Source organism: Azolla caroliniana, unplaced genomic scaffold (genome assembly GCF_043228905.1).
Source record: "Azolla caroliniana isolate FFs.n. ecotype wild unplaced genomic scaffold, voAzoCaro1.0.p SCAF_10, whole genome shotgun sequence".
In the NCBI taxonomy this organism is placed as follows: Eukaryota; Viridiplantae; Streptophyta; class Polypodiopsida; order Salviniales; family Salviniaceae; genus Azolla; species Azolla caroliniana.
In genome coordinates, this window is record NW_028230445.1 from 6,227,965 (window position 1) to 6,241,546 (window position 13,582).

Genomic DNA, 13,582 nt, shown 5'->3' on the forward strand with positions numbered 1-13,582 from the left:
TATGTAAATTCTACTATCTGAATTGCCCGTTTCTCATGTCAAGAATGTTAAGGCCCAGATCTTACTAGGCAATTTTAAATTTGCACTAAAATTTCAAGGAAGCATTCGTTCAATACAATTCCATTGACAATATTTTCTCTACTTCCATGGCAGGCACTGCTTTTATAACCCTCCCATGTTTAAAGACTAAGTAAGTAAGCTCTGACCAAAACTGATGATTTGATATGAAAACTAGAAAAATTTCAAAGCTCATCATTGTACTGATGATCTTCTTCCTCGCCATTTGCTTCCTTGATCTCTTCTTCTTCTTGGAAGGATGGTTCATTTCCATCTTCAGAAAAAGTCTCAGCCTGAAAAATCCAAAAAACAAACAACTAATCAATAACAGAGAGGAATAATAATAAGAGATCAGTCATTGATATCCAAAATAGAAGAATGATAGGATTAGATTGCAGCCTTTATATATTTGATTGGAATGCATTCCATATATGTATATATTTATATATACTACCAAATATCATATTCACTTTACCTTATGATCCTCATTGGGTGTTTCAGATGTTTCTTCTACCTCTACCTCCTCTTCCTCTTCCTCTACTGTTGCATCTGGACTAACATTAAGATTTGTCCTCATTACTGAATAAACCCGACTAGCAAATTCTTTAGGATCCTCCAACAGAAAACCACTCTCCAACAACGCAGTTTGATAGATAAGCTTTGCAGTCTGCTCTGCTATTGCATCCTGCAGCATAACCTCAGAAATATCTGAGACACTTTCTTGGACAGTTATTTGGCATAGTAACTTCAGTAAAATATTTGTATCAAACTACTAAGACTTTATCTTCAATTTGAAGTTTTTCATTGTTTTAGCATGCAAGCCTTTAGGGCATTTAAGACACTGGAGTGGATTATATTGACTTTTTATTTGGTCACTACTTTTTCATCTCAAAACTCTTCAATATTTTCTATAGAAACAATCCCGGGTAACCTAGCTTCACTAATATCTGTATCCAAATTAGAGGGATAGCTAGGGATCAGCAACGGCTCAGATCAAGTGTAAACCGTTTAGCTTAACCGGTTTTTAACGGCTTAGCAGCTCGGCACGGCTTAGGCTTGGGCCTACCTAAACAGTTTGAGTTCCCACTTTAATTACTTTCATGCGTATTATGTAAAGACGTTATATTTTTGGTCTCATAAGTCATACTTGACCTTTGAAGACAATAATATACAGATAGACAGATATTTAGAATGCAGTAAAAAAGCTTACTTCAGAATCTTGTGCAACTCTATCTCTTAATTCTTTAATTATGGGATGTCTTGGGTTAATCTCCAGAACCCTCTTTCCACGCATATAGCTCTGCTTGTTGGCATCACTGAGAGTTTGTGATTGCATTATGCGCTCCATGTTTGCACTCCAACCATATTTGGAAGTAACAACCACACCAGGTGTATCTGCCAAACGGTTACTGATTTTCACGGAATCCACATTTTCACTTGTAAGAAGCCCTTTCCACCAGTTAGTTAATTCTTTGAATGATTCTTTGATTTCCTTTAGCTTGGAGTCCTTGCCAAGCTTTAATCCCTCCTTCGACACGTTCTGAAACTTCTTATCTTCATAGTCCATAAGATATTGCATGAGATACTCATCAACTGGATCAGTGAAGTAGATTACCTGTGACAAGAGATAAATAACAATTTCTTTTTAGCAAACTTCTTATCAAGAAAATAACAATTCTACCCTCCACACAAACAAATACCTCGTAGCCTTTCTTCTTTAACTGTTCCAAAAACGGAGACTTCTCTAGCTGCTCTTTGTTACTACCCGTAATGTAATAAATATCTTTCTGGTTGGGCTTCATGCGAGAAATGTATTGGTCAAGTGATGCAAGCTTATCCCCAGACTTAGTACTGAATACAACACATGAAAACATTTAGACAAATAGCAATGTTGTTTTTCCAAGCTAGATGAACACTTGCCTCTGAAACTCTTGTTACTAGTTATTAAAATTTAATGGATACTATATGACATACCTATGAAATCTGAGAAGCTTTGCAAGACGGTTTCTGTTGGTTGCATCCTCAATAATCCCAAGCTTGATTGACTTTCCAAACTCATTCCAAAACTTAGCATACTTCCCTCGGTTCTCATCTTCACCTTCAGTCTCTGCATCATCAGACATAATAAACACTCTTTAAGAAACTGAACCAGGACTAGACAGGATTATACTTTAAGAGTGATTAGAAATAATTACTGGACAAAAAACGGGAGAAAACACATTGTCCGTTTATGAGAATACCTCTACAATTTCAAAAATTTATTAGATACACCCAATCAAGTTCCATTGGGATATTTTGGTCATTTTCCTTATACAATATATGGCATATTCATCACCACGCTGGCTATTGCAGATATGAATCAAAGCTGTCAGTTTCCATACCCTCAGTTTCATCTGACTCTGCAGGATCATCCTCAGCTATCCGACGAATCATGTCTAAAGCTTTTCTCACTAGCTTTTTCTTTATTGTCTTTAAGCTGCTGGACTGTTGAAGCATTTCTCGAGAGACATTAAGAGGTAATGTATCAGAGTCAACAATACCCTGCAGAAGTAAAACGACATTCGGTTGAATTCCCAGAATACAAACTCAAATGAGCATTGAGCTAACCATAATTTACCTTCAAGAATGCCAGGTACTTAGGCAGAAGTTCATCAAATTCTTCGGAGATGAAAACACGCCTTACGTAAAGCTTCAAGAAAGACTTGTTGCTGTAATAATTCTCATAAAGGTCATGAGGAGCCTTAGGTGGAACAAACAAGACTGCCTTGAATTCAACATCACCCTCGGCATTAAAATGAGTCCACGCTAAAGGCTTATCTCCAGTCAAATCCTGTCAAAATGTAAAAACAATAAATTATAACCAAAATCATACTCACGAGAAGTCATTTAAATTGCCAGTACAAACAGATACACTTTTGTACAAACCTTGGCTATAGAGTGGAAAAATTTTGCATAATCTTCATCAGATATCTCCTTTGGATTTCTCAACCAGATAGCCTTAATATCATTCAGAAGCTGCCAGTCCCAGGTAGTTTCTTTCACCTTCTTGGTCTTTGGTTCTGATAGAATACATTGAAGACATCATCAATAAAATAGAAAGAGCGCTAAAAATAAAGTTGTCGTAGTCAAAATATGAGCATGAGACAAGGTAGAAGAACTCACTGGTCTCAGCATCTTCTTCTGTTTCTTCATCCTCGGTAGCTGAAAAACAAAGAGATACAACTAAGAAATGATTGATGAATGTCTTACATACATTCAGAACAAAAGCGCAGCAAAAACCTGTTTTTTCTTCATCATCTTCAGAAGTTTCTTCAGCATCTGCCTCAACTTCAACATCCACTTCCTTGCTTGTCCACAAGTATATGGGGAAATTGATAAACTCTGAATACTTTTGCACGAGGTCCTGAGCAATGTAGTGGCAAATATCAGTGTCCACATTGCAGAAACAAAGATCTATTTGAGGAAAATTCATACAACTAAATAACCTTAAGTTTATCCTCTTGCAAGTATTCACTGGCTTCCTCTTTCAAGTGCAACCTTATTTCGGTACCTCGTCCAAGAGGTTCGTTCTCTGTATCTTCAGATATGGCAAACGCACCATCAGCCTTCGACTCCCAGATATATCTTCAAAATATACAAAAATATTGCAAGTTTTAATCATGGTATAATGTCAAAAATTATTGAGAAATCACTTAAATTAGTTAAATTTTTCTTTATTTCCCAAAATCCCTTCATCAACCCCTCCCACAAGATAGGTTCTTTTTGAGCTTTATGATAAATTAATCCAATTTTCTCAAGTTTGTGAGGTATATTGACATTCATTCCATTTACCAACTCTAGGGGTTGAAAAGGGGGCACTTGAGGAAATTAAATGAAACCCAAAATAATTCTTACTAATTCTCATAACTATCCATAGAATATAAATGGCTGGATCACACAGTGAGAGAGAGAGGGTTACTGTTTGTCATCGTTGTGCTTGCTTATCACTTCTACATAATCAGCAACAAGGTATACAGAGTAGAAACCAACTCCAAATTGCCCAATCAAATTTAAATCTCCACCCTTTTGCATCTGCTCTAGAAAAGCTGCAGGTTGGAAAATTCATAGACAATTATGAAGTGCAGATACGTCTAAGAGATAAAGGATACCAGTAAAGTCTTCAACATAAACTAATTGTTCTAGAATCTAATACCTGAAGTTCCAGATTTTGCAATCGTTCCCAAGTTTTTGATAAGTTCCGCTTTAGTCATACCTATACCTCTGTCACGAATTGAAAGCACCTTCTTCGCCTTGTCTAATTTGATCTATAATGTCATCAAACTGAAAGTTACTACAATTTTATCTGTGCAATGGTATAAAAGTGGAAGTAATCCTAACTTAAACTAATCCAAATGGCTAGAATGGAAAGAATTTATTAAAGGCAGAAATGAACCTGTATCTCTAATTTGGTATCATCTCCCTCTCCTAGAACCTCCTTGTCCGTTAAGGCCAAGAATCTGATTTTGTCAAGGGCCTATACAGTAAACGAAAAAGTCAGATCAGTGTTCACAAAGCTTCATCAAAGTTAGTAGGTTTTTCACCCTAAGCACTACAGAGGTTGTATAGCTCAAATTTCATGTTATTAAATAGACCCTCGATTTACAATGCAATAGGTACCAACTAAACCAAGTGCGAATTACAAGAAATTGAAACATTTCTCTTGGTTGTGTGTAGATACATTTGTCGGTCATTCAAGATGTCATTTCTTAATATTTGTTTGGAATATAAATAAACAAATAAATAATAAAGCATTTTTTAAAAGATATTGTTGGAAGAAAAATAAATAAAGCATTACATCGGATGCGTTTGATATAAGCTCTCGAAGATATATATCTTTGTTACTGTAGAGAGAATTGATGATTATATCCATCAGTCTCGAAACTTCAGCCTGGAATTCAAACTTCTCAGCCTTTGATCTGAAGGATCTTGACGAAATTGACTCAGATTCCCTTCAAAAGAGAATATACGGATTAGTTCAGAAAAAAGAAGAAGTAATCAGAGCACGATGCATCAAGAACACATCAGTAAAGTGTTGTAATTAGTGAAAGAAAACAGATAGCAAATAAATCACATCAAATTTTGATATATAGGTGGAATTATATTGTAATTTACCTCTTGACAACATCTGAATCTGTGGAAAGGGCATCAGGAATTGCTCCAAAACCTTCTTCCACTCTGGGAAGATCGCCATTACCTTCTGCAACATCATTTGCTACAACTCGCACAACTGGATCTGAAGAAAATTTACCAAACTAGAAACCTTAGAATCAACCTCACAACAATGTACTTACAAGTTTACTCGAAAATAGACCACAAGATGCTTAGAACGATGAAATGAAGATTTTTAATAATAGGTCATCTCCTATACATCTAAACGAAGTTCTTGAGCTTCAAAAAAAAAAGCTAATGCAACAAGAGAAACTGCAGGAAGTATTCTTCATTATTAGGAAGAGTGACACTATGAGGGGAAGGCAAATTTCGCGAGTGATCCAATTCTCGGCTTGGACAGAACACTTCGTGAGCAGAGAACATCAAATCGAAGCTATGGGAGAGACAGCGTGCTAGATATCATGAAGAAAACCGAATCTACAAAGAAAAAGAAGGGAAATTTGCCTCCCTTGGAAGGAAATGACATCTGTAGATAGTAAACACATAGTGAAGGAATCTGAACATTCCTACCAAGACCAGAGCAGACACGTAGAAAGCGAAAGAGAAGAGAGAGAGAGAGAGAGAGAGCAGAGCATAGATCAAGGGAGTTCAAAAGAAGTACATACCATGATGATGGACGAGGAGGAAGACGGAGAGGAGGAAGAATGCGGCGATGGCGGAGGAGGATCGGAACATGGTTTTCGTTCGTGCGCGATGCAGCAGAGCAGGCGATGGAAGAAGACGAAGCAGGATCAACAGGAAAGAAAATACACAGAAAAAAATGTAATGTCGACTGAACAGGCGTTTTTTTTGAGAGATCTGCTTCTCTTTATAGAGAGAGAGAGAGAGTACTATCTCTCTCTCTCTCTCTCTCTCTCTCTCTCTCTCTCGGTTTCACACTCAGAAATCTGAGTGTCTCTTCGTTGTTCAAACTTCAGTGTATGTATGCATATGTCAGTCATCATGTACATACATACATATACATTCATACACATATACATGTACAAATACATATATGTATGTCCATAGATACATACATATACATAGATACTACACGCGCTTTGTCCATATGGTTCGCGATGATGTATTGTTGTGTCCACGTGTCGACTGAATGTACACATGTTTTTGTTATGGAAATGCGCAAGCCGTTTCGCCGTCTTCCCGCATTATCGATAATCCGAGAGTGATTTGAGCTGAGGAGGCCGAAAACACGCGCAAAGATGAATAGTGTTTTCTGTGTGTTTGTCTTGATTAGGCATATGTGTAGAAGGTATTCCCAATGTGTTATATCGTGGATGAAGCAATTGTGAATTTATGCATCAAATTATATAAAGTACATTGGCATATCTCCGCCCCTCTTCATTGGATTTGAGGACACAATGTGAAGTGGTTTTTACTTGGCATCTCTTACTTCCATCGATGCCACTTTTGCAACGCTCTTCGTAAGAGCTTCTGTCCTTCATCGGTGGAACACAAAATGAATTTGCGTAGTCTCAATCAATCTAGAAACATCCGTCAACCTGAAGCTTTCAAGAGTACAATAGTAATTCGTAAAGTTAGCCCGAAAATAAGCCTCTTACATTGCATATATCGATGCTTGCTTTTGTGTTGGGTGGACAAGAAGCATATGAACAAAACGAAGAGAAGACAAGAAAGCATGGAGGTGGCATGGTAGTATTCATGAAAGAGGTGTTGTGCCATGCCATCTTATTGACGAAGGTGCCTAACATTCAAAATGTTACTACGTGAAGGTTCAACAAAATTAGTATTCACGAAAGAGGTGTTGTGCCATGCCGTCTTATTCATGAACGTGTCTAACATTCGAAATGTTACTACGTGAAGGTTCAACAAATTTAGGGCTACATTCATGCATTATTCTCTCATGAAAAGGTAACTAATTGCCACACTCTCGCTTGGTCGAACAGGAAGATAACTAACATAAGCGAAACCAATTTTCCTCCTACGAGACCACGCTACATTCTTCGTGTTGTCCTGGCCGTGGTTTGTGACAAGGGTAGTGGGAAGTTTTATCCGGAGTCCGAACAGGAGCACCAGACCTTCCGCATCGCACAATCAGGATCGGACGAGATCATATTGAACCTTATCGGACTGGACCAAATCAAATTGAACTGAATCAGACTAGACCAAATCTGTCCGAACCGGACTGGATTGAATTGGATGATCTTCGAAGAGGTCTTCGTGAAGTGGGGTGGGTGGGTGGGTGGGGGTGGTGTGTCATGCAAGAAGAGAACCCACCCACCAAGCAAAGTCGGTTTTTTGGCTTTTATTTCTATGTCTTACAGACGGTGGGAGAAAGTTAGTTAGTTTTTACATTTGAATATATGTATGTACATAAATAATAGAAAAACAATCAAATCTTCTAGAAAGGGGAGGAAGGTTCTAGAGAAAAGAAGTGGGGATCGGACGGTGGGGATGCGACGAAGGCCAGCGCGCGAGATCGGACGGCATCGGGAGGCCCCAGCGGCGAGGATGGATGCCATTGGCTGGCGCAGGGCCAAGACGTGTGGGGCGGCATCCCATTGGTCGCCCGCTCCTGACGTGGGCTGGAACTAACCACGGGCCGACACGTGGAAATTCAGGAAATTAGAAAATAGAGGAAATTAAAAAGGCTTTTTTTTTTCTCTCTCTCTCCCTGTGTCTTCTTCTTCACTCTCCTCGCTCTTATAACTCGCACAGAGAGAGCTTCTTCTTGCCATCGCCATCGCCATAGCTACTTTCTCTCTATCTCTCTGCGTACAGACAGACACACAGACAGACACACGGACAGACACAGACAGACCGACGGACTGACAGATCTCTGTAGATAGAGACTGATAGAAGCACCCCCCCCGGTTCTGCAATCTGAAGGACTGAAGAAGCGCCATAGCTGCCCGCTCATAGATTCGTCCACCAGGCTTCCTTCCTCTGATCTCCCCCTCTCCTCCTCTGCCTTCCGACGCTCGTTTTGTTCGTCTTTCTCTCTCCCCTATGGCTCCTCTTCGCTGCTCCGGAGTCGGCCTTTTCGCTTTCCTCGTTGCAGGTATGTCTTGTCTGGCCCTAGATCAGCCGGCTCCTCTCGATTCCAGATCTCGAATTTGGTTTTGCTGTTCTTTTTTATTTCCATTCTCTCTCGCTTTGCGTAAGCCCCCACAGATCGTCACGTCTTGTGGCCAATGCTGATCAATATCAGTGTATGTCTGTGCCTCTGATAGCACATTAGGTGCATTGCAAGCGTCTGTTTTCTCTCTGCCGTAGATGGCTCCGCGCAGAGAGCTTCTAAGCTTTTTTTTGTGTCTGCTTTTGTGTTTTTTTTCATTGTTGTGCACCTTCTACGTTTTTCCTTCAGATTTGTTTAAGGCCTGGGTCCGATGCAATGTTGTTGTTAAGAAAAGAAGTATTTTTAGATCTGACAAATATTTTCTGTTAGAAACGTGTGAAGACTGTTGAGTATTAGTTTCTGCCTCTCTGAACTTTAGCTCTTTCTGCAGCGTAATATACAACTTTTTTGTTAGTTTCTCGTTTTTGGACATCTTTACCTAGGATGCCGTTTTTTCCTATCTGGATGACCTGTAGATCAGGGTTAACGGTAGGCTTAGTCACCCATTCGGAAAGGTGTTTCTTGCTTTGTATTGTTGCCTTCTACACTTGTTCCTTTCCTCTATGAAGGATCTACAGACTACGACTATGAATGAAGTTAGGGTCTGACATTTGCAAAGAAACTGTGAATTTCCCATCCTCGGGATTCTTTGAAATATTTCTGACTTTGTGCTTCTAGATCTCCCATATCTAGTTATGACATTTGTTTTAAAAAAATGTTTTAACTTTGTGATGTAATGTCCTCTTATGCACAGGTGTTTTTCTTTCATCCATTGTGTTGGCTGAAGAGGCACCCAAGCTTGGTACAGTTATAGGAATCGATCTTGGGACGACATACTCATGTGTTGGAGTTTACAAGAACGGTCATGTGGAGATTATTGCCAATGACCAAGGAAACCGTATCACACCATCTTGGGTGGCCTTTACAGACAGTGAGAGATTAATCGGAGAGGCTGCCAAGAACCAGGCAGCAGTGAATGCTGAAAGAACTATTTTTGATGTCAAAAGGCTCATCGGCAGGAAGTAAGTATTTTAGTAATTGTTTCTGTCCTAATTTTTTTGTTTATTTACCGTAAATGCTACTGTGCACATAGGTCTTTTTGCAGTCTGTCATAGGGAGCGTCTGTTACAATGCATGCTTGCTCAATTCAATGATCATATATTGCTGTCTCTGCCTGTTAGATGTAGCAGCTTTTTGTGTTTATAATGTTTTTGTATATGCTGAGCGTCTGTTAGATCTTTCATGATAGTATTCTGTGGGTAACAATGTGTTAACATAATTGTAGGTTTGAAGATAAGGAAGTTCAAAAGGACATCAAGCTGTTTCCCTATAAAATCATTAACAAGGATGGAAAACCCTACATTCAAGTTAAGATTAAGGATGGTGAGGTCAAAGTCTTCAGTCCTGAAGAGATTAGTGCCATGATTCTTACGAAGATGAAAGAAACAGCTGAGGCCTTCCTCGGGAAGAAGATCAAAGATGCAGTAGTAACTGTTCCAGGTAATATTTCTAGTGTATTTAATGATATTGTAATTTTTTATGTGAATTCGACCGAAGAATTAAATATGCTGATGTAATGGATGTAAATTGCAGCATACTTCACTGATGCCCAAAGGCAAGCAACGAAAGATGCTGGTATCATTGCGGGGCTCAATGTAGCTCGTATCATCAATGAGCCTACTGCTGCTGCTATTGCTTATGGGTTGGACAAGAAAGGAGGAGAGAAGAACATCCTTGTCTTTGACTTGGGTGGTGGTACTTTTGATGTGAGCATTCTCACAATTGACAATGGTGTGTTTGAAGTGCTTGCCACCAATGGAGATACTCATCTTGGAGGTAATCTATTCTTACTTCAAGCATGTGTTCACTTTCAGAACAATTCAATAATCCAGTGACCTAATGATGATTTGTTATCTGGCTCACAGGTGAGGACTTCGATCAACGCATCATGGAATACTTCATTAAGCTCATTAAGAAGAAGTATAACAAGGACATTAGCAAGGACAACCGAGCACTTGGAAAGCTCCGAAGGGAAGCTGAGAGAGCCAAGAGAGCTTTGAGTAACCAACACCAAGTCAGAGTTGAGATTGAGTCTCTATTTGATGGTATCGACTTCTCCGAGCCTCTAACAAGGGCTAGATTCGAGGAACTCAACAATGACTTGTTCAGGAAGACAATGGGTCCAGTGAAGAAAGCCATGGATGATGCTGGTCTTCAGAAGTCTCAAATTGATGAGATTGTATTGGTGGGTGGAAGTACTCGTATTCCCAAGGTTCAACAATTGCTTAAGGAGTACTTTGATGGCAAGGAACCCAACAAAGGTGTGAACCCAGATGAAGCTGTGGCATTCGGTGCAGCTGTCCAAGGAGGCATCCTCAGCGGTGAAGGTGGAGATGAAACAAAAGGTACTGTATGTGAACTATACATTTGCATATGCATATGCAGACCTATACATTCCTATCTTAGGTCGATACATGCATACATCCTTAGTATATACTTGTGCATGTGTGCCTAATGGAAGCTTATGTGCTCGCATTGTTACTGCAGATATCCTTCTTTTGGATGTCACGCCACTCACACTTGGTATTGAGACTGTTGGTGGAGTTATGACCAAGCTCATTCCTAGGAACACTGTGATTCCTTCAAAGAAGTCTCAGGTCTTCACAACATATCAGGATCAACAGACAACTGTGTCTATTCAGGTATTGTGTCATCAAATGCTTGTGGGAGTCAACATGATGCTTGTGGTATCAGCAAGGTTCCCTGAATATTGTCTATTTTTTACAGGTTTTTGAAGGTGAGCGAAGTATGACCAAGGATTGTCGTGAGCTTGGAAAATTTGATCTGTCTGGAATTCCTCCTGCCCCTAGGTATGTGGATCACATTATAACACTAGAATCTATGCCCAACATTCTCGTGCAGTAGTCAATCATTTAGTGAGTGCCCACTACAATATTGAAAGGCAGAACTTGTCTTTAAAATGAACTATTGATTAGTGGTGTAGTGTGTACCATAACCAATTACAAAAGAAAATGTAGTATTTGTTGATGTTTTTGTCTCAACATGCCTATTTGAATCTAGTAAACTAATAAAATTTTATCTCAACTTACACAGGGGTGTGCCCCAGATTGAAGTCACTTTTGAGGTGGATGCCAATGGTATCTTGAATGTCAAGGCCGAAGACAAGGGCACAGGTAAATCGGAGAAGATTACTATAACCAATGATAAAGGACGATTGAGCCAAGAAGAAATCGAGAGAATGGTTCAAGAAGCAGAGGAATTTGCTGACGAAGACAAGAAAGTGAGGGAGAGAGTAGATGCAAGAAATAGCCTGGAAACTTATGTTTACAACATGAAGAACACCATCAATGATAAGGACAAACTTGCTGACAAGATAGAGAAAGAGGATAAGGAAAAGATCGATTCGGCATTGAAGGATGCACTTGATTGGCTCGATGATAATCAGAGTGCAGAAAAAGAAGATTTTGAAGAGAAGTTGAAAGAAGTCGAGGCAGTGTGTAACCCTATTGTTTCTAAGGTTTATCAACAATCAGGTGGACCATCTTCTGGTAGTGATGATGAAGATGAAGATTTACATGAGGAGTTATAGAAGGACAGAGGTTAAATCTTCTGCTGAACTTCCTTCTTTTTTTGAGGTTAAAACATTTACACATCCCATGATGGGCTTTGCCTGACATTTGAATCAATGGTTCAATCGGTTCCGTCTAGAAAGAGAGAAAGAAAGAAACAAGTTAAAATAGAACAAAAATTATCTTCACTATGTTGTTGAACCCCAAACAAAAAAAAACACTCTTGTAGATGAGCTCTTTATTAATTTGATAAGTTATTTTGTGAAGTTTTTTCAGTATAAGAATTTGAACTTTGGAAAGTTTTTTTCTATTTTGAAGCTTCCTTGGTAGTAAATAAGCTTTTAATGTATGTCAGTGGATGATCCTCTAGATTATGTTCCAATTCTTATATATCTATTGTGATCTGTTGCTAATTTTGGTGGATCTGAATGAGCTGAATTGTGTGACCTTCAGTCTATATTCTTGACCTGGCAGAAGAAGGATTTCATCGAGAGGAAACATACAATTATGTTCAATGTTTATGTATACTGTGTCTAATTACCACATTTGATGAATCTCAATGACCTGTGTTGTGCTATATCGTGTTCTGTTGCTACATTTGATGGAGCTGAATGACCTGCCATGTCTGATATCTTGTCTATAAACATTTGTGCTTGACCTGCCAGAACAAAAACTTCACAGTGATCAGATAAGCCGACAATGTTGTATGTCAGTTGTTTATCTCTAGATCATGTTCAATGTTTATATGTATCATGTCTAATTGCCACAGTTGATGGGTCTCAATGACCTGCATTGTGCTACATTTTGATTATTACTAACATTTGTTCCTTACTAGGGGAATTATACGAGGTCTTCAACAATAGTATTGTGGGATATTGAACATCCAAACTGTTGCTAGTATTTGACATAGCATTAGTTAGCTGATGTAGCAGAGTTGATTAAGCATAGCCTATCTCTTTTAACTAAATTGGCTATAAGTAACTTAGTTGCATCCTTATTACTTCTTGAACTTCTTTACCTTGTATTGCTTTACTTGTCGAGCGAGCCACTTTGATAAGATGTTGATATCGGACCATTTAGCGTGGGTGTATTAGGGGCATTTTACATGTTGCCTAGTTGTTTTGTAATGTAGGAGCTATACAATTTGACATCACATGGCAAATCCTTATTATTTTACGGTAAACCACTTGGCTTCCATCCCCTTTTAAATATGCACATTTTTTGTAATGTGAAAAATCTAATGATGTATAATCCATTGGCAACTTCTCATGTTAGACGTTGAATTGCTTGGAAAGGTGAATAGAAATATATCAGGAAATACAATATTAGGACATTTGTATGAAACAAAGTTGATGAAATGTAGGCAAATGGGATGATATGTATGAGATTCCATTGGACCAAGAGCTATGTTCACTCCAAAGCTTCGATAATGTATGAAGCACTCTTTTACATTTTCGTAATGGGCAAATCTCATTCAAGACCTCATTGAAGAAGTGAGTGCTTTACTTCCATACTTGTAAATGAAGCGTAGATTTTAACCCACCATGATTTATTTTTTATTTGTTCTATCTATTCCCTAGTTTCTTGTCTTATGAAAGACTTTTCTTTTTCTTCACATTAATCCCGCATACTAAGTAAGGTGTCACTTGAG

The 13,582-nt window shown here is 38.7% G+C and overlaps 2 protein-coding genes across 2 annotated transcripts; one reads left to right on the plus strand and one right to left on the minus strand.

Moving 5' to 3' along the window:
• On the minus strand, window positions 1–6,004 carry LOC147858871 (endoplasmin homolog). The gene is made up of 17 exons (XM_087325271.1): window positions 5,871–6,004; window positions 5,209–5,329; window positions 4,892–5,045; window positions 4,490–4,570; window positions 4,250–4,361; window positions 4,016–4,142; window positions 3,543–3,681; window positions 3,337–3,460; window positions 3,220–3,258; window positions 2,983–3,116; window positions 2,675–2,887; window positions 2,439–2,598; window positions 2,032–2,164; window positions 1,758–1,908; window positions 1,268–1,672; window positions 533–742; window positions 1–350 (listed from the first exon to the last, which is right to left on the minus strand). The coding sequence occupies exons 1-17, from the start codon at window positions 5,938–5,940 to the stop codon at window positions 243–245; spliced, it is 2,481 nt and encodes an 826-aa protein (XP_087181397.1). The 5' UTR covers window positions 5,941–6,004; the 3' UTR covers window positions 1–242.
• Window positions 6,005–8,180: 2,176 nt separating this feature from the next.
• On the plus strand, window positions 8,181–12,206 carry LOC147858872 (luminal-binding protein 3). The gene is made up of 8 exons (XM_087325520.1): window positions 8,181–8,284; window positions 9,096–9,363; window positions 9,627–9,841; window positions 9,935–10,177; window positions 10,267–10,746; window positions 10,889–11,043; window positions 11,129–11,211; window positions 11,456–12,206. Exons 1-8 carry the CDS (start codon window positions 8,233–8,235, stop codon window positions 11,949–11,951), a joined length of 1,992 nt encoding a protein of 663 aa, XP_087181646.1. The 5' UTR covers window positions 8,181–8,232; the 3' UTR covers window positions 11,952–12,206.
• The last annotated feature ends 1,376 nt before the right edge of the window (window positions 12,207–13,582 follow it).